This window comes from Pseudocercospora fijiensis, assembly GCF_000340215.1.
Source record: "Pseudocercospora fijiensis CIRAD86 unplaced genomic scaffold MYCFIscaffold_10, whole genome shotgun sequence".
In the NCBI taxonomy this organism is placed as follows: domain Eukaryota; kingdom Fungi; phylum Ascomycota; class Dothideomycetes; order Mycosphaerellales; family Mycosphaerellaceae; genus Pseudocercospora; species Pseudocercospora fijiensis.
This window is the reverse complement of record NW_006921541.1, coordinates 2,637,075-2,655,679: the sequence shown is the minus strand read 5'-3', so window position 1 is coordinate 2,655,679 and position 18,605 is coordinate 2,637,075. Positions and strand designations below refer to the sequence as shown.

General features: G+C 52.2%; 9 protein-coding genes across 9 annotated transcripts; 3 read left to right on the top strand and 6 right to left on the bottom strand.

Moving 5' to 3' along the window:
• Window positions 1-1,159: 1,159 nt before the first annotated feature.
• MYCFIDRAFT_168584 (uncharacterized protein) lies at window positions 1,160-1,849 on the bottom strand (the record flags this gene model as incomplete). The annotated part of the gene is made up of 2 exons (XM_007933565.1): window positions 1,276-1,849; window positions 1,160-1,197 (listed from the first exon to the last, which is right to left on the bottom strand). Coding segments are annotated over exons 1-2 (606 nt in total), but the record flags the coding sequence as incomplete, so codon positions are not given.
• A 283-nt stretch (window positions 1,850-2,132) lies between these two features.
• Window positions 2,133-3,162, bottom strand: MYCFIDRAFT_33629 (uncharacterized protein; the record flags this gene model as incomplete). Its single annotated transcript, XM_007933046.1, has 2 exons — window positions 2,133-2,808; window positions 2,855-3,162. The coding sequence occupies 2 exons, from the start codon at window positions 3,160-3,162 to the stop codon at window positions 2,133-2,135; spliced, it is 984 nt and encodes a 327-aa protein (XP_007931237.1).
• A 581-nt stretch (window positions 3,163-3,743) lies between these two features.
• MYCFIDRAFT_168583 (uncharacterized protein) lies at window positions 3,744-5,761 on the top strand. Its single transcript, XM_007933564.1, has one exon. The coding sequence runs from the start codon at window positions 3,837-3,839 to the stop codon at window positions 5,655-5,657; it is 1,821 nt and encodes a 606-aa protein (XP_007931755.1). The 5' UTR covers window positions 3,744-3,836; the 3' UTR covers window positions 5,658-5,761.
• Window positions 5,762-8,260: 2,499 nt separating this feature from the next.
• MYCFIDRAFT_33973 (uncharacterized protein) lies at window positions 8,261-8,556 on the bottom strand (the record flags this gene model as incomplete). The annotated part of the gene is made up of 2 exons (XM_007933072.1): window positions 8,261-8,467; window positions 8,518-8,556. Coding segments are annotated over 2 exons (246 nt in total), but the record flags the coding sequence as incomplete, so codon positions are not given.
• A 435-nt stretch (window positions 8,557-8,991) lies between these two features.
• MYCFIDRAFT_179491 (uncharacterized protein) lies at window positions 8,992-10,430 on the bottom strand (the record flags this gene model as incomplete). Its single annotated transcript, XM_007933563.1, has 2 exons — window positions 8,992-10,295; window positions 10,331-10,430. 2 exons carry the CDS (start codon window positions 10,428-10,430, stop codon window positions 8,992-8,994), a joined length of 1,404 nt encoding a protein of 467 aa, XP_007931754.1.
• Window positions 10,431-10,471: 41 nt separating this feature from the next.
• On the top strand, window positions 10,472-11,083 carry MYCFIDRAFT_179490 (uncharacterized protein; the record flags this gene model as incomplete). The annotated part of the gene is made up of 4 exons (XM_007933562.1): window positions 10,472-10,481; window positions 10,507-10,524; window positions 10,562-10,898; window positions 10,933-11,083. 4 exons carry the CDS (start codon window positions 10,472-10,474, stop codon window positions 11,081-11,083), a joined length of 516 nt encoding a protein of 171 aa, XP_007931753.1.
• On the bottom strand, window positions 11,035-13,299 carry MYCFIDRAFT_87277 (uncharacterized protein). Its single transcript, XM_007933561.1, has 3 exons — window positions 12,050-13,299; window positions 11,374-11,818; window positions 11,035-11,314 (listed from the first exon to the last, which is right to left on the bottom strand). The coding sequence occupies exons 1-3, from the start codon at window positions 13,150-13,152 to the stop codon at window positions 11,114-11,116; spliced, it is 1,749 nt and encodes a 582-aa protein (XP_007931752.1). The 5' UTR covers window positions 13,153-13,299; the 3' UTR covers window positions 11,035-11,113.
• A 230-nt stretch (window positions 13,300-13,529) lies between these two features.
• MYCFIDRAFT_107101 (uncharacterized protein) lies at window positions 13,530-16,083 on the top strand (the record flags this gene model as incomplete). Its single annotated transcript, XM_007933560.2, has 3 exons — window positions 13,530-13,964; window positions 14,000-14,145; window positions 14,265-16,083. 3 exons carry the CDS (start codon window positions 13,530-13,532, stop codon window positions 16,081-16,083), a joined length of 2,400 nt encoding a protein of 799 aa, XP_007931751.1.
• Window positions 16,084-17,168: 1,085 nt separating this feature from the next.
• On the bottom strand, window positions 17,169-18,590 carry MYCFIDRAFT_33517 (uncharacterized protein; the record flags this gene model as incomplete). Its single annotated transcript, XM_007933041.1, has 1 exon — window positions 17,169-18,590. One exon carries the CDS (start codon window positions 18,588-18,590, stop codon window positions 17,169-17,171), a length of 1,422 nt encoding a protein of 473 aa, XP_007931232.1.
• Between the last annotated feature and the right edge of the window lie 15 nt (window positions 18,591-18,605).

Sequence of the window (18,605 nt, the reverse complement as noted above, 5' to 3'; positions counted from 1 at the left end):
TTTCATAGATGCCCTTCTCGTTGTCCAGACGAGGGATCAGAGTTGTGTTAGGAGGAAGTGGACCGAGGAGAGCTTCGCCCCAATTGAAACCATGCATGTAGCAGGAACCTACGAGGTGGTATTTTCCCGTGGTTTTGGTGGGGCGAAGTAAGATTAGGTGTTTGAGACCGAGTACGGCAGTTACGAGATCGCCGGGGTGAGTAGATTCTGAACCGATGCCGATATGGTTGGAGCCAGTGAATAGAAAGGGTAGTTGTCGTTTTTGGAAGAAGTAGATTGTGGCTTGGAATGCTGAGAGTGAATCTCGGGCTCGAACGTCAATGTATAAGGGTAATTTTCCTTCTTTGATGATGCTTGTTAAAAACGTCTTGAAGTCGTGTCGATGGAGTTCGATTTTTTCGATCGGTATGCGTTGCCAGAGAAGAGGAGTGCAGAAGGCTCTAGTGAGATTCTCAAGGCTTTCTTCGTCCGAGGATTTGATATGAGGAGTGAATGATTTGGCGAGAGACGCTACAGCTCGGGGGAAGCTTTCGCTTGTAGGATTACCGGTTCGCTCGAGAGTCACTACCTTGGTAATTTCTGCAGCGAAGACAGCCTTGACTCTAAGAATGTTGTTGTCGATGAAGCAAGCCTCTGCTCGCATCGCATGGGACACCGCACGCTCCAGACTCAAGTCCAAGCGTGTGAAATCGACGGTCCAGTCAGGCATCCACGAAGGTCCTCGAATTTCAGAGCGCTGGCAGAGACCCGCTTGATAGAGGAATTGTATGTTGCCGAAGACTTTCAGATACTGGATACAGAACCGCTTGAATAATTCTGCTGTTTTGGGATAGCCGGTTGGAATCGTTTCGACGAAGCCAGTCTTTGCTGCGAGTTTGAGCATGCCGAGACAGCCGTATATCTTGTCTTGTGCTTCTCGACATTGTGCTTGGCGCAGACGAGCTAGCGTGTCGAGAACATCTATGAAGCCCATTCGACCTTTGTAAAAGACTGATGCCGCTGTGGTGAGCAATGCCAGATTGTGTTCGTGTTGGAGATGTGCCGCATCGAAGCCTTTTAGCGAAAGGACTTGGATGGCATTTCGCAAACTACCCATAGTGATGGTAGCAGAGCCACACATGATGAGGCTTGAGTCTGATGCTGCAAACGCTTCTTGGCGGATCCATACGCGAGTGAACCAGGGTCGATCAAGGAGAGCTGTGACCGCCTTATGCTCTCGTCGATCATGAGTGAAGCCTTTCCCCCAATTATTCCACAAGAACACTGCCTGAGAACTTCTAATTTGTGGAATCAGCTCGAGAGTGGTGTGATCGAAGACGAAATTCTCTCCAAGGAGCTGAAGAAAGGCCAGAGCAAAAGTGCTATCATCCGCTTCCGGACCCAGCCAAATTATCACTCGAGAAGCTGCATCGTATACCTCGTGCATCATAGGTATCTGCCAACTCTTCTCAAGTCTGGCTTGATCGCTGGCATTGTCCTGATTAATGCAGATAGCATCTATCCAGAGCGTTCGATCTCGATCAGATAAACGGAGTGTTTGAAGTATAGTGAACAAATTCTCGTAGATTTCCAAGTGCGCGAATTCCAGGCCATTTTGGACTGTGATCGCCCTCCGCGGCTGTGTATCGCTTCCCCAAGTGTATGAGAGCGCCTCGTAATCCTTTTGAGCGTGAATTTCATGTCGTTCAGCTTCTGGATGGATATTCTGCAAGCTGATGCTAATCACAAGCTCATCCTTTGTCTCGCCGTGACGAAGAGTGACGACTCGAACTTGCTTCACGTCTGCCGTAGGTCGCAATAGTTGTTCGTACTGGTAGGAAGGTATAGCAGTGTTCTGCTCCATGGAAGACGTTGTTGCCATGTTGTGAGAATTCAAGTGCATCAAGTGTTCTCAGCTGGACGTCAAGTAGCCATCCTTCCGTAGCTGGCCAATCCCAGACATCGTAGAGTGCGCCACCGGACATTTTAAGCGATATACGGATCTGAGTGATGACTAAGAGGCAGCATTGAGCGAATGTTCGTACTGTCCAGAAATTGGCTAGTGAAGGTAGCATAGTGAACTTTGTCGGGCCACGAACTGCAACAGTCGGTTGACATTTTGTCCCCGCTTCGACTCAGGCCAGAAAAAAGAATCAGCCAGTGTTCTGCATCCTCTGATATTCGTGTCGGTATGCCTTCCCTCTTTTCACATGCCAGACTTCGTCACTGTTCGAACTCTGATCTCCACACAACTCGGTGGTCCAGCCTTTGATGCCTTCTCGTTCTTCTTCAGTGAACGTCATCCCAAACCACTCTTGTAGGCCTGCAATGCGCTCCTCTTCAGTCTTGCACTCTTTGACGATACTTGTCTTGCCGCCTAGATTCTCCTTGATGGTACCGTTCACAAGCATTCGCTTGCCATAGATTTCTTGGTCGCCTGTATGTGCTCCATCGGCAGCCTTGGGCCGACGCAAAAATTTGACGATGATGGCGGTAAATGTTTGGAAGCTCTCTGGATGTGAGCCTGTGTACCAGTTGAGGTTGTGGAAGTCGGGCTCTATCGCTTCATACTCGGCAAATGCATAGAAGCCATTCCAGTCTTGGTCTTTGCTGTTCCGGTATTGGTAGATCCAGTGCTTCGTCTCCGGAGTCCTAAGAAGTTGCATTGGAATATGATCGCGCCAGAGTCGAATTTCTTGGTTTCCTAGATTAACTTGGGGGTGGTCGTGGAGGAGCGGTACGGGAGCAGTCGCGCAGTCGCCACCAAAGCCAACGTCGACGCTCCACTTACTGCCATCGGAGAGCGTCACAATGATCACGAGATGCACCCTTTCCTCATTAGCATAGCTCGTCGGCACTTGGAGAGACAGCTCACCAGCCACTGTAGTCTCCCTGCGGCACTCCATCCACCCGGGCCCTAATTCGAACGGGTGCCAGATAGGATGGAAATGCGAGGCCTCTGAGAACATGATGATAAAAGATAGTGTTCTCCATGCAGTATCCCCCTCTACCACGGGCATTGCCGACAGTCTTCTGGAACGTTCCTTCGGGCCTGATCTGGATGGTATGCGTTGGGTTGTAGTGCAGAGACAAGTTCTCGTATGGTATAGTAGAGATCATGTGAATATGGAGCTGGGTTAAGAGATGGATATCTTTAGCAACATCGCCAGAATACTGTTGCATGTATAGAGGGTGTTCAGGTCCGATTCCGATGTAGGTTAGGTAGTTAGAAAGCTGGGCTCCATTGAAGACGCCTGGGACTGCCATTGCGAAGGAAGTTGGGGAGCTGACGAAGGGATACCTATCTGATCTTATATGCTGGGGTTCCAGCTCGCAAGGATCCCATCAATCTGCTGAGTCCGACAGGGCGTGACTGTATTTTAATTTTCCCAGCGGTCGCTTAATCTTTCAGCCAGTATAATAGGTGTTTAACAACAGCATAAATGGTTCTCTGTTGGCAAAAATACCTAGGTAAGGAGTTCAGCGGCCCAAGAGCGGCGAGATTGGCATCGGATGTATCCGCCATCGAAGCAATGCAAAATCACCATGAGGTGGAGCACCAATGTCTAAATGTTGGCATGTGAAGACGAGCAAGAAAGAGGTGAATGAATGGCCAATTGTGCGGCTTCGGCGACGCAAGTGCAGGCATCATGGATGCTCCACCGAGATCTGCGCTGACGTTCACGAGTCCAGATTAACTTTCGATCAGCATCGATTGGTCGTTTAGAATATTCTCTGTATCGCATCGAAAGACCATCCTGGCACAAATACTGCGATAGCCAGCGACCTCTTCATTGAACGATCGCTGCGTACTGTCAGTCTTCACCGAAGAATCATCAGAACGTCCAGCAATCACAATGAGCTCCAAGCAGGTTGCCCGAGCAGCGACGAAAGCAGCGAAACCATCGAAGGGCACGCGAAATGCTTCCAGGCTGACCCAGCAGGTTGAGCGGGTGGCCACATTATCCTACCAAGCTCGCGCATCGAGAAAACAGACACAGCTCCGAAGGTCCATATTCGCCGTAGTGGCAGCTGGCGGTCTTGCCACAGCGTCCCAATTCTACATCAACAATGGCAACTTCGTCCGCCAAGGCCACGCCGAAGCTCCGGAGCAGGAAGAGACTCCGTTGGTCTTCGAGGAGAGTCGGAAGAAGACATCGAACAGCTTGGAAGAGAATCGAGATATGATCTCCAGCCAGCATCATCAGGTGAAGCGCAGTTGGGAGAATCCTGGCGTGTACGCATGGGGGAGCAACAGCGGGCGTGTCGTGGCACCAGACAGTGATGAGAGATGCATCAAGACGCCAAGGAGGATACCATACTTTGACGGCATGCTGCTGCGAGATATCAAGCTGGATCGCAATTTTGGCGCAGCCATCGACGAAAGAGGTGATCTGATACAGTGGGGCGTGGGTTATGCTCCAGATGTCAAGACACCGGCCAGGACGCTAGAAGGCAAGGACTTGACAAGCTTGTCTATCTCGAAAGATCGCATTCTTGGCTTGTCGAAAAACGGCAATGTGTACAGCATCCCTGCCTCTGCCGAAGACCAAGCAAACGACCCGCAGCCATCAGAGTCGAGCTGGATTCCGTTCTGGAGTGGCAAGAGCAAGATCGCATATCGAAACATTACACCTCAAAATCTCAGTCGGGGCGAGAAGATATCAGCTGTCTCTTCTGGTTTAGAGCATGCTTTGCTGCTCACCAACAAGGGCCGCGTATTCTCAGCTGCCTCAGCTTCTGATGCCTTCCCAAGCCGCGGCCAGCTTGGAGTACCAGGTCTGACATGGCTTACCAGACCCGCAGGTGCATTCGACCAGCCTCACGAGATCACTACCCTACGAGGTTTCAATATTGCCAAGGTAGCTTGTGGTGATTACCACTCACTGGCATTGGACTCAGAAGGCCGTGTTTTCGCTTGGGGCGACAATGCCTCCGGTCAACTCGGCTTCGACTACAATCCAGAATCCATGATCGTGGATGCGCCATCATTACTTCCCCTACAGAAGCTCTACTCTGGCAAGTCACAGACTCCCAAGATCACGCATATTGCAGCAGGAGGCGAGAACAGTTACATCACAGTAGACGCTACTCGTGTAGCATCTCCCAAAGACGACGGTATGGACCCACGAGAACAGCTACAGATCGGCAGAGTCACAGCAGATACCTTCGCCTTCGGGTCCGGCATCAGAGGTACTCTCGCCAACAGCAGATGGACACACGTACAGTCAACACCAAGCAAAATCCCATCTCTATCCGGCCTGTTCGAATACGACGAGAAGACCCACAGCACGGTTCCCATCCGATTACAGCACCTTTCAGTCGGCAGCACGCACGCAGCAGCAGTCATGCAGAACATCACCTACACCTCCGCGAGCCAGCATACCAGCAACGACGACACGAATTGGGGCGCCGACATCGTCTTCTGGGGAGGAAACGAGCACTACCAACTCGGTACCGGCAAGCGCAACAACATGTCCGAACCTACATACCTGCAGCCCCTGGACATGGAGGCTGAGGTGAAGCGCGCGAAGAAGTCGAGCGGCGCCAAAGAGGAGCATAGATTTCACATCACTCCTAGAGCGTATGCGACTCTTGGAGATGGCAGGAGAAGATGGGTCGAGCAGCGCGTCGAGTGCGGTAGGCATTGTACTGCTGTGTACAGTGCGACGGGCTGATTGGGAGGAGGAGGGAAGATTTGTGGGTTTAGCGGCATGTCATGATGGTTGTATATCCATGTAGTAGATTCTGATGAGTCAGAGAAATTTAACGTCATTGAAGTAAGTCGCCTTTCTGGATTTTTTTCTTGGTTTGGGATTGAATGGCTGGCGAACGCGGACGAAGATTCGAGAGATGGCGGTTGGTCTGGATTATACCATAATGAGCAATACATTGAGCGGCTTGGAGCGACCTCGCTGCTCGACCTCGGAGGCACGTGCTTTGGTAATAGCGGCAAGGAGACTGCGCACCGGAAGCGATAGGTTGGCCTGAACAAGGTGGTCGCGGAGGTGTTGTGGTATCGCTAGAAAGCGTCGGACTGTCAAGCATCACGCCTCAGCTCCTGTAGGCCGTCACTCATGGAGCCATCAACGATCTCAGCTCCTAGAACATTGAGTAAAATGGGGCGGCGTGGTGACTGACTCCATCAACGAAGAGACACGTGAGGCAGCGGCGACAACGACAACGAAGCAGCGAGAGAAAATGCACGAACTGGCGGCAGTGATTGTATAAAGACAGTGACATTCATGACACCTACGAATAAATCTACGCTACGAAGATCTTCGGGCTCCAGTACACTGGTAGAAGACATACCACTGTATCTGATGCCCGTCTCTTGCGTCCTTTTGGGAATACATACCGCGTTACCCTCAGACCATACCCCGCCCTTGGCTCACACTGCACGGTCATTACCAGCAGCTGCCCCAAGTCGTGTTGAAAACGAGTGACGGCGACCATCGATACAACGCTTCTCAGCTCGCAGGGTTGAGGTGAAAAGGGCCCAGCCACCGGACGGCCTCACCGAGAGGGTGGTATGGATAGGGAGTTCTTATGATGGGGGTGCAAAGGGGGTGCTTGTCCGGCGACCACTGTACCCAGGCTCTCGATTCGATTCGATTCGATCCAGACCACAAACACACAGCTGGGTGAGGTAGAATGTGGGTTGTCGACATTGCGAATGGGCCAACCCTTTCCTGAATCTCCCCGAGGGCTTAAGAGTTCTCGCTTCGCCTGTCATCTCGCGTACCCAGCTTACGTCGTCTCGCCACTCTCGCTTCCTCCTCTGTACGCCAAACGGCCCGACGCACTATGGTTTTTTTTGCCTAGGCTTATTACGCTTCGCCAGACTCAAGCACTTTTTTGACGCTCAGGAGGTCATGGCCTATTCGCCCTGCGGTGAGCCCTGACCATCTTGTGTGAAGAAGAATGGTTCGTGCTCCGTCTACTAGAATTGCCGCATGCTATCATCAGTCGGTGAAGACCAGTCAAGCAACAACGGAGGACAGCCAGCTCTACCTTCTCGACAAAGGTAGGCGTTACTCTGAGCCTTTCGACGCGTATCCGCTTGAGGATGCCATTGCAGTACCGACCCCTTGTACCACCGAGGCTACCGGCGACCAACGACACGGGCCTGTCAGTGAAGAGAATACTGCAATGGTGCGGTCAATGCTGGACCACGCCCTCGATCCAATCCAGACCCCCGCCGATTTCGTACACCGCAGCCTCGTTCGGTGGCTCGGCGCCCGCATATGGTCCAGCGGGATGGCGACGGAGGGTTTGTGGTTAGGTCACGACCCTGTGTCGAGTGAGAGATCGTAGAGACAATCTGCCTGCAGCGAACGAGGCGCCTAAGCGAGAAAGGCACTTATCAGTCACCGCACCATTTTGCACCGCCGTTCCAGCTCCAGTTCGTTGTGGTTGGTTGCTCGTATCGGTCGGAGCCTCGAATCGGTGGCTTGCGCTCGTGGTCGTGTCGGTCGGTGCCTCGAATCGGTGGCTCGTGCTCGTGTTCGTTGGTCGTGGTCGTGGTTGTGCTGGTGGCCGCCGGACGTGGTGGAAAGAAGAAGTTCAAGTTTGCGCGGCGAAGCGGAAAATTTTTATATGTGTGTGCGCAAGCTCACTTGGCGCTAGTGTTTCAGACGAAGTGATCGAAGTGATCTTGCAGCTGTTGCCTGCTAACGGTCGACGGAAAGGTGACGTTTTTGCGCTTGCGTGCCTTCCGTTTTGGAGGGAAAAGTGGGGCTGGGGTGAGTGAAGGTGGTGTGAGGGTGGAAATTTTGCATACCGCTCTTTTTGGCAATGGGAGGGTATGGAGAGGATTAAAATTGGTGAAGCGACAATGGCATGGCGAGAGACAGAGGTGGAGTTGAGGCAGAGTGGTTTCGAAACGGTGCAGAGCGCACTGACCATGTCGACTTCCAGCTTCACTTCAAGATCGTGCTGCAGCTCTCACGAATCGGCAACAGCTCTCCGTTACATGAGGTGACTTATCGTGGTTGGAATGATTTTTCGCGGCATTGAGATATACGGATGGAGATGAGAAACGTAGGGTTGCTGGCATGTTGGAAGAGGGAATTGTCAGTTGTAAGAGCTGCTGAGAAGTGACGCAGGGAGCTTCATGTGACTTAATGCCTGAAGAGGTTGGTTTCGGGAAGGGAATAGAGAAATGGAATGAATGGTCAAGGTGCATTGAGCACACTACTGATATTCGCAAGCTCTGCACAGGAGAGAATGGACGCTGGCAGAGCACAACGCTATGGACGTATCCACGTTATGATCTGAGTCACTCCAAGAGACTCTCCGGCTTGCTCGCAACCAATTCCGGACCCATGCGCTTCGAGATCTTGAATTCCCGCTCCTTGATCATCATCGGCATCGTGGCCTCGAGATACGGCTTGTAATACTCCTTTGCGAGATGTGTTTTCATAAACCATTCTACACTGGCGTTCCAATTCTCAACCCAGGAAAGTGTGCCTGGATTTTCTGGATCCTGGTTCATATTTGTCAGGACGACGTTTCCTACATGCGGCAACGGCTTACTTTAAAGACTTCAAAGTATACGCATTCTGGCGTTGCGAACGTGGAGGCTGAAGTTTGAGAGCTGTGGGACTTTGAGGTCTAGAGACATGGTCGTGGCTGGAAGAATGAAACTGGGGCCTGGACTGCTTCGATATTATGTGCTCGGCCACTTTATGCCTACCTTATGCCAAGGTGCAATCTCAGCTACCAAGACTCGCTTGGAGATGAAGGAGTTGCGAAGGATCTCGCTATGGAGACCTCGTTCTCGGTGAATTCGAAATCGCCGAGTCACACGATATTTCAGCTGGCAATTAACATTCTGGATAAATGAAGCTGAGGCTTCATAGAGCTGTCAGTAAGATCAATACATGGCGCAATCCGTAAAGTCAAGTGGACGGCTGAAAGTCTGGTTTGGAATTCAGTGGCGCCATCATCTGGCATCTACGATGAGGATATGTGAGCCAAAAGCTCCCTTCTCTACGTCGGGAATTCTATCTACTCCTTAGGCATCTTCCCCAGCTTCTTGCCTATCTTGTCCTCCAGAATTCCATAGAAAGTTGAGGTCCCAGTACCGAAATCGACGAGCCACTGGCGCAGTGCTTCCAAGAGAACATCATTCCAAAACTCAAGTTGCGACTTTTCCTCCGGTATCGCACTCTCGACCTTGCTCGATAGCCCAGGCTTGTGAGTCTTGACAGCTGCCTTTTCTTCTTCCCCTCCCAGCATGCAAATCACATTGGAGTAGTCTCGCATAACGAATGAGGTCTTGTCCTTGCCGAAAAGACCTCTGATGTAGAGGCCGTATATGACATCGTACAGTGTGCCTTTCCCTGATTCATATCGAATTAGCTGGCCTTCTTCCAACTCTGGATCGCCGGTTGAGAGCTTCTCCGCGACTTTGGCGTCTGCTTGGAAAAGCTCGCCAATGGAGCTGTCTGGCTCTTCAGTCTCGATCCAGTCGATGACGGCTGTGAGGAGCAGGCACTTAATCGCGACCCTGGCCGGCTCCGAGACTGCGCTCATAGCGGTGATAAATCTGGCAAAGTCGGGATTACTGACAGAGAAGCCTTTGAGATGAGCGACGTCAGTTGCCTTAAGCTGATCTGGGGCTGCGAAGAGCTGCCGAAGGAAGTCATGCAAATTGGTAATGGGCCCGCTGACGAGATCATCATCGTCATTATCTTGCTCGGATTCATCTTCTTGCTCGTCCTCCTGTGCAGCTCGCTGAGTGCTAATCAGGAACATATCTTTGTAGTCATCATCCAGGCCTCGACCAGGGGCCTTTGCCCAGTTTTCCAGAGTTCTCTGTGCTCGAACGTACCATTTGCGGACAGGGAAGCCCCGAGCAGCTGGAATTGGACAGGAATGTGCTGCGCGGAGGTGCTTAAAGATGTGCCCACGTTCCCTAACTTGTTTGTCTTGACAGCCCGCTACAGGGCAAGTGGCATGATTATTGCCGTGGACGCGTAATCTGTGTCTTCGCATCGCAGCAGATGTGGCGTACGGATGGCTGCAGCCTTCGGGACAGAGAACCGTACCATAACTCTTGCCTTGATGGATCTTCTGGTAGTGTTCCAGAATGTCCTCTGCATGAATGCCTGTCTTCGGACAATCCTTTAGAGGACATTTGTACGTCTTGACCTGGCCTTTGAAGGAGGATGTCAAGCTTTTGATGAAGTTCTCAACATTGTTCCTCAACGTGGAATCGATGCTGCCATCTTCTGGGTTTGGATTCCTGAAAGATTTTTTCGAAGCCATGATGTCTTCAACGATCGCAAGTGGCTTGATGAATTGGGTATCTACACGAAAGCAAAATCACTTATACTCCTGCTACTCGTCGCCTTTTCCTGCCTGCCTTTGTCGAGAAGTTTGCTGCGTCCCTCTCGCAACATGCCGAGCGCGCTGGTGGATTGTACCTGCGCGATAGCAAGCATTGCCGCTGCAAAGACGCGTCTGGAATCATCACTGTCTGCGAATGAAAGGTGGTGGATTCTAGGCGTGTGTAAGCAGGGCCTTGCTGCAATGTACGTGGCAGGAAAAGGCACTTGGGAAGATTTTCTTTGAGCAACCCACGGCCTGTCACCTCCCTATCCGCAGCGGTCAGCGAGAACAGTGACGTCTTTGCAGGAGGTCTTCTGCAATATGCAGACTTCGCAGAGTGATGACGACCGGTACAATAATGCCGAGAAGGGAAACGCAAACAGATCCCTGGTCCCTTATGCGTCTCTGAGCCAATGCTATGGCGAAATCGGCGTACTTCCATATGGGAGCAGATGCAGTGCGACATTCGAAGCTGTGAGAAGAGCGAAACCATCTGATTACATGAAGTACCTGTGTGGGCCAGGAGTGAGTCTTCCAATACCTCTAGGATTAGCAGTGGTCGTCGTGCATGATCAGGGCCCGTGGAAGTAAGTAAGGGATCCGAGATCCGTGGAGTGTCTGGAGGCTGCTACTCTTGCCTTCGCTTGCCATGAATCAAGTCATCTACGAAGATTCTCGCACGCGCGAACGGGGTAAGGACAACGAGCACGGAGCCCTGCGATATCAGTCTTGCTATTTTGCAAACGTGCTGATGTCTATCCGCTAAAGTGCTGCAAAGAAAACACCTGCTCCTGCATCAGGGCACACCCAGGCCATTTATTTCGCCTTGCTCGTTCTGCTGTGTGCCTCCAACGCTATAGCTGGCCCGCCATCGCATCTTAACGGTCGTACCCTTGCCTCTTTCTACACCTTGCAGATGTATCGTCTGCGTCACACCATTTTGTTGCTTGGGACCAAGACTTCGTCCGGACTGCGGTTCAAGCTTGAGAGTATACCCCTGCAAATGATTAGCGTATGTTGTTGGAGAAGATACTGGAGAACTTGATTGAGACTCACCTTCGTCACTGCCAGTTGAAACGTCAGGTCCGAGACGGGCTGGTGAGAGGCATTTGATATCCGGCTCTTGATCAGCAATTCCGAGTCATTGGCTCTTGACACATCAAAGATCGTGTGTATCCCGCTGTTGGTCACAGTAATGCTTGTTGGTCCATCAGGTAGCGCAGAGCTGAATTCCCACTCGTCGTCACCTCCGGTCGCGGGTGCAGGGGCGGTCGCTGATGTACCATTGCCCATGCCGAGAAGATCGACAGGCGCGCCAGTTGCTGGAGGCGCTGGCGATCTTGGTGGTGCTTGCTGGAAAGACGCTGGTGAGCCTTGTCGTGGCGGCGTGTTCAAAGCAGCAAATGGATCTGACTTCTTTGCTTGGGTGGCTTGCTGTAATGACAACGGGATTTGGGTTGCTGGCTTCGAGGCAGATTGTGATCCTGGAGCAAACGCATTGCTGAAGTTCGACGCTTGTGCTTGTGGTGCTAGTGATGCCGCCGGAGGTGCAGCTCTAGGTTGGATGTTGAAGATCGAGTTCGCAGCGGGTTGATTGAATTGTGCCATGATGTCGGATGTGCCGAGTGAAATGCCACCGCCTTGTCCGTAGTTTCCATCTCCCATGTTCAGCCCAAGAAGGTCGTCTTCCAGAGCATTGCCTGCTGGCTTCGGTCCTGTGGGTGCTGCTGACGAGTATGGAGCGTCTGCGCCCTCTTCTGGTCCTCCAAAGTCGATCAAGGAAAGCTCATTGTTTGCGCCTTGCTTGACGCCAGCTCCACTGACGCCTAGAGTGCCTTTTGGTATCGCATTTGCACCCTCGATGTCACCCTTTTTCATCAGCTTGTATCGTTCAATAGTTCTGTGTATGCTGTCGTTAATCTCAAACAGCTTCGCGACAGCCTCGTGATCCTCACTCTCCTCCTCGCACATCTTCTGGATTTTGGGATGCGCGCTGGCCAATGCAGCGGCAAGCTCTTCAAACACGTCACCATCCTTGATCTTGTCGCCAGGCTTGTACTCGCTCATCATCTCCTCCAACAGCTTCGCTTTCTGCTGGATCTTGCCTACCTCCTCGGCAGCCTTGGCTCGGTAGTCGGTCTTGTGTCTCGTGTCATAGCCAGCCATGACTTTCATCAGCTTGTTCGCTTCCTGCAAATCATGCGGCGTACCTCTGCGAATAAGCTCTTGAAGCTTCGCACTCTGCGCCGCGCGCTCTTCCGCCTCCATCTCATCAGCACTCTTCAGGTTATCGCTTGGGTTGAGCACAGCGGCATCCTCGCGACTGATCTGTGGGAATTGGTAACCCTTGTAATGCAGCAGCCTGTGCATATCCCGAATGAATCCAAGATCCTCCTTGTATTTTGAGGTCTCGCATATTGTCCTCCGCCATTCTTCAATCAGCTCCAGTATCCTGTTCTGTACTCTTGTAGTTCGTATTGGCGGTCGCTCTGGGAAGCGCCGTACCAGCTCATTGAGGAATTCCTTGGTGGAAATTTGGAGATGAAATGGGTAACCACAGTTCTTCACACATATATCAAGCAAGCTCAATGCCAGTAATGAGACGTTGGGATTGCGGTGGTTGATGTACTGGACTATGGCCATTGCTGCCTCTCGGGGCGCGCCGGCCTTCTTGGCATTGATCAAGTCGGCGACCTCCAGACATAATGCGAGATTGGGCTCGAAGTTCTCGGGCGAACATGCTTGCTGAATGTATCTTTGCAGAGGAGTGGCAGCTGGTTCGGCAGGATATGCGAATCGGTCGCGGGCGGCGTAGCGGGCGGATGCTGCTTCCATATTGAAGTGATTGAGGCGCGAGGCCTCCAAGAAGCTGTCGAATTCTGGTGAAAAGGGTCCAAGTATATCAAAGAAGCGTTGGCAGGGATGTTGCGGAGGACTACCGTGTGCATGTGAAAGTTGTCCTGCGCAGCGTAGCTCCGTCGCCGCACTGCAGCGCAAGTCACAACTCCAGCAGGCAAGAGCATTCGACGTCGTCAGCCACGTTGTTTGGAGGGGTCCTCATTAGAGTTGCCGTTGCGGCTGCGGCTGCTTAGTCACAATCCCTGCTCAGGAAAGAAAGTCGCGACCTTCGAAGATCTCGAGAAGCATCACTTTGTATGGCGACTTGCATACTGCTGCAAACATAACACGCGCACAACATTGCATAGCGCAGCATGGACGACTTCAACAGCCTCGAGTCAAATATCAAGTCGGCGCTCGTATCGACAGTCCGCAGCGCCAACTCGCTCGCCAACGAAGATCTACCATTCCATCGATCACTCGATTCAAAAGTCGCTCCTGCGCTGGATCAGCAGAATGCGCGCCTACTGAGTCTTGCTGAGAGACTGGTGGGCGCAGCGACATCGAACACGGAGATCGTACGTCCGCCGCGCTTAAAAGACCTCGATTCCGTAGAAGGCAATTGGCGTGCGGTGGTTGACGTCGTCGACAGCCTGCTTGAGCGTGCCGATACTGCGCTGGACGAGTTCACTGGCGCTGTGAAGAGATTGAGTCCTGGTGTGGAGCAGGTAACGCCCCCAAAAGAACCGCATATGGAAAGAGACGCTGAAACTGTGACAAGGCAAATGCTTCCGCTTCCAATCCTCCGCGTGCTGGCCGAGCGAATAAAGCGGGTAAAGACCAGCAGCTCGAAAAGCCGCAGCTGCAGTTTCAACATGTGCCAAAGAACGATGAGACTCCTCCCTTCAAGCCGCTGCTTCTGAGCAAGCCTCACGCAGTTGTGCCTCTGGAGACCGAGCCCATTGCTTCCGACGGCGAATCACAAGCATCGTATGCCTCACATCTCCTTATGCATTCACGACTTGCTGCCCTTGATCATCAACCCTATTTCCATCTCATAAGGTCGAGACGAACAAGTACATCAATATTGACCCAACACTACCAAACAGGCACCCACATCCATACCAGCTCGAGATCGAACAGTACCGATACCCTTCCTCGATGTATACACAGAGTGAGCCAATCATGCACCACCCATTCGAAACGACGACAGCGACACTTGTCGATTCGGAAGTCGCACTCGATGCTATGCTCAAAGAACTCAAGCAAGCCAAAGAGATCGCCATTGATCTCGAACACCACGACATAAGGACATATATAGGTATAGTATCACTGATGCAGATCAGCACGCGCGATAAGGATTGGATCGTCGACACCTTGAAGCCCTGGCGACGGAAGCTGCAGTGCTTGAATGAGGTCTTTGCAGATCCGAACATCCTCAAAGTCTTGCACGGAGCTTACATGGACATCATCTGGCTTCAGCGAGATCTTGGACTATACCTTGTGGGTCTGTTCGATACACATCACGCTGCCCGAGCTTTGGGCTACCCCGCCGGCAGTCTGGCATACCTCTTGAAGAGATTCGCAGGCGTAGATGCGCAGAAGAAGTATCAGACAGCAGACTGGCGCGTACGACCTTTGCCGCAGGCATTGTTCGACTATGCGCGGAGCGACACTCATTATCTTCTCTACATCTTTGACAACCTACGCAACGAGCTCATTCAGAGGTCGGACTTTGGCCTGCCCAACCACGAAGGCGACAAGCTTTGGGACGTTCTCACCAAAAGCTCAGAAACTGCTTTGCAGAGATACGAACACCCCATCTACGACGTCGAGAACGGACAGGGGTCTTTCGGCTGGTACAAGCTCCTCGCCAAGACGTCGGCCATGTTGACGAAGGAGCAATTCTCAGTCTTCCGAGCAGTACACCAATGGCGAGATGAGGTCGCAAGAGAACAAGACGACAGCACCAACTTTGTCATGCCAAATTGGCAACTCTTCAACATCGCCAAATCAATGCCGACCACGCGGCAAGCTCTGTTCAGTCTTGGTGCGATATCGCAGACTGTACGTTTGCGAGCAGGTGAGCTTGCAGCACTGGTCGCCAAAGCCAAGAAAGAGGGCATTAATGGTCCTGAACTTGCGGAAGTCCTTAGCAAGCCCGAACACTCTGGGCCAAGAAAGTCCACGTCTCAGAATGCGGTCTCAAAACCGTCACCAACTGCTGTAACTGAAACTCCAGCGCCGACCACAAGTATTGCTACCACTGATATGCCACTGCGGAGCTCGAAATCTTCGTTCTGGGGACCAGCGTTCGACAGCAGCGTTTGGAAGGACCAAACCAGTGCAGATTCTACACCGTCCGCAGTCTCGCTCTCCGTCCCACTCCCGCCTCTGACAGCAGGGATCTTCGCCGATCCAGCAGAGTTTACTCCTGCCAGAGTCGAGCGTGAGCCTACCCCAGAACCAACGCCCACCAAGCAAGAAACTGCTACAGATGACGATGTCTTTGTGCTAAAAGACCTCAGCAAGAAGCGCAAGCGTGGCACTGATCATATGGACGGCATGGCTGCGAACTCAGACGAAGTCACCCTCGTTGACGTGGATGATGCTGCACAGCGTGCTCGAGAAAAGGCTGATCGAAAAGCTGCCAAGAGAGCTGCTAAAAAAGCCGCGAAAGCCGCTGCCGCAAGTGTACAAGGCGAAGAAGGTGTCGCGAGAGAAAAGATCAAAGAGGACGACGAAGAGCCATTTGACTATGAGAACGCAGCGAGCATTCTCAATCCGCCCAAGGAGAAGCTCTCTGCCAAGGAGATGAAGAAGAGGCAGAAGCAGGTCAATCCCTATGCCAAAGCTCTGGACACTGCCAAGGGGTTGCCGAGGACACAAAAGGAGAAGGCGGGCAGAAGCATGACTTTCAAGTCTTGAGCAGTGACAGACAGCACCATCTTCGCGGTGGTCACCACGAAGCGGTCATGAGCCACTTGTCTCGGTCACGACGCTGCACGCACAGCGTTATGCGCCTCCAGGCCCACCGTTAATGCTTCGACTTGAGCGAAGCTTGCATAACCATAACGAAATGAACATTCTCCCACAAGGATTGATGTCGATCCTTCCAACCGAAAAGCAGGTGTCCCTCAACCCACCTCCTCGCCATCCACTCTCGCCACGTCGCCGATCAAATCATCCCCTCTCTACTCATTTCCTCGCGCTCCGCCCCAATCTCCCTCATCTTTGCCCCAACATACTCAAGAACACTCTCCTGCAACTCCTCACCACATTCCACCATGTGCTTCCCTATGTGCTTCCTCGCTATGTGCTTCACCCTCATCCCCAACACATCTCTCAGCTCAAACCTGTTCTTCCCATCAATCTCTTCCCAATTCCTTCTCATGCCCTCTACAAGCGGTAACACCTTCTCTCCAATCCACCTTACCAATCTCTCCTCGGCAGAAAATCTTCGCCTCTTCTGCGCACCATCATTATCATCGCAAGTAAAAATTTTCCAACAACCCGTCCACTCGGAGCACTCCATTGTAAAGTCGAGATCATTTTAAAAAATCCAGAAACTTCGCACTCGAGAGGTGTTCCAGAGTGTATTCCACATATCCGCAAGATGGCGAAAGACTTCTATACCTCAACTGCAATCTCTGGATTTTTGGGGCTGACTGCGGGATGCGGTGGACGAATGTTTTTAAATAGATTTCGGTCATGGATAGGAGTGTTTTGTTGTAGAGAAGGGAGCGGGATTCTTGGTAGATTTTTTGATTTGTGCGGAGGAGAGAGAGGTTTGCGTTTTGGATTGTGCATGGGAAGGGGATGGCGAAGTGCCCCATGGTTGCGCCGCAGATTGTACTGCCGAGAGACAATTGGATGGTCGTTCCAAAATTACATTTCATTCGTGATCGAGGTTCTATCGTCCTTGGTATACCCGCAGTGCTTTTGCTGTGTCGGCGTGTTCGACTATCAGCCAGTACGCCTACAACGCCTTGGCATTACCCACTCAAACGTGCCTACTTGCATCTCTTTTCAATGATCTTAGCGCCAAACTCCTCATACTCCTGCCTCGAGATCCACATCTGGTGGAAAGTGCCCAAACTGCCAAGCACACTACCACCAATCCATGCGCCATATTTCCGCTCGACGCTGTTAGAGTTTGCGATGACACGTACTTTCGGGTTGGGGTAGATGGCTGTAAGGTCGCTTTGTAGTCGCTCGGGCAGCTTCTCAATCAGCGAACCTGCACCCGTGAGAATGATGTTATTCATGTAGGCTGGTCGCTGGTCGATGTCGCAAGCCTCAAGAGCCTTGTGCACTATTCGAGTAATGGCCTCGTCCTGCTGAGGCTTAGGATGTTCGGCATCTGAGTAGGCAGCATTGTGATCAAAAAGACCTTCGGCAACCTTGAAGCGCTCCATTCCAAAGACCTGGTTCCATCCATCTGGCATCTCGAACGGCTTAGGAGGGAGCTGCTTGACGTGGTCCAGGTTCGAGAAGCCGCCAGGCGGAGCAGGCGCTTCCAAGCGTTGCGGTCCCGGCCAAGCCTGCACCACGCTCTCTTTGAAAGCTGTCAGTACGCGCTCTTCTTCCAGTCTTCGGAAGCTTTCTGTGGGTGGCTTGTCGAATTTGACATAGGTTGCATTGCTTGGTGCGCCTGCATCGACAGGCTGTTTGGTCTTGACCATGTAGTGCGGTACAAGAGGCACAGGTGGCGACATTGAAGAGTACATCAAGCGTATTTGCTCGTTCAACCACTTTCCGGCAAGAGGCGTGTGGTGTATGCTCTTCTTCAGCACCATGCCTTCGTACATGGCTGTGACTGCGGTGTTGAGGTGACCGATATCGACTATCAGACCTGTCGCCTTTCCTTGCGAATACGCCGCCAGCTGTCCATTCTTGGCAAGGAAGAAGGCAGGCACTCCCCATTCCTCCATGGCAATCTCCATCGTTTTCTCGCGCGCCTTTTGGGGATTCCAGGCGGGTTCGCTCATCATGAGCGGGTATTCTCCCAACACTTTCTCCTGCTCGTCCATCTGTTCTGCCGCTTCGTCCATGTTCACATCGCCATTTTCGTCCTTGTTGCCATCATTCAAGCCGTTCTTGCTAGGCGGTGTTTGCCTTGCTCCCGTCAATCGCGATGTGATACTGTACTCCCACAAGCGTGATGCGGTCTCCCAATCTTCGACGATACCATCTGAGCTGTAGGGGTTGCGGATCTCGAGATCTGGTTTGGGCAGGTGGATAGCATTCTCGCCAAACACTTTGTCGCCGGAAGGTGTGAGAGCATAGCTGGTTGGCACAACCGATTTGGGAGTATCTTCGCCTGCAAAGCCCGCGCGCGTCGTATAGCTGCCAGGATCGAGAATCAGAGCGCTGATTTCGTCGCCAGCATATTCCTGCGTGCCTGGGGCTTGCGTCGGTGGGAGAGTAGCCATGGTGAGTCGCGTAGG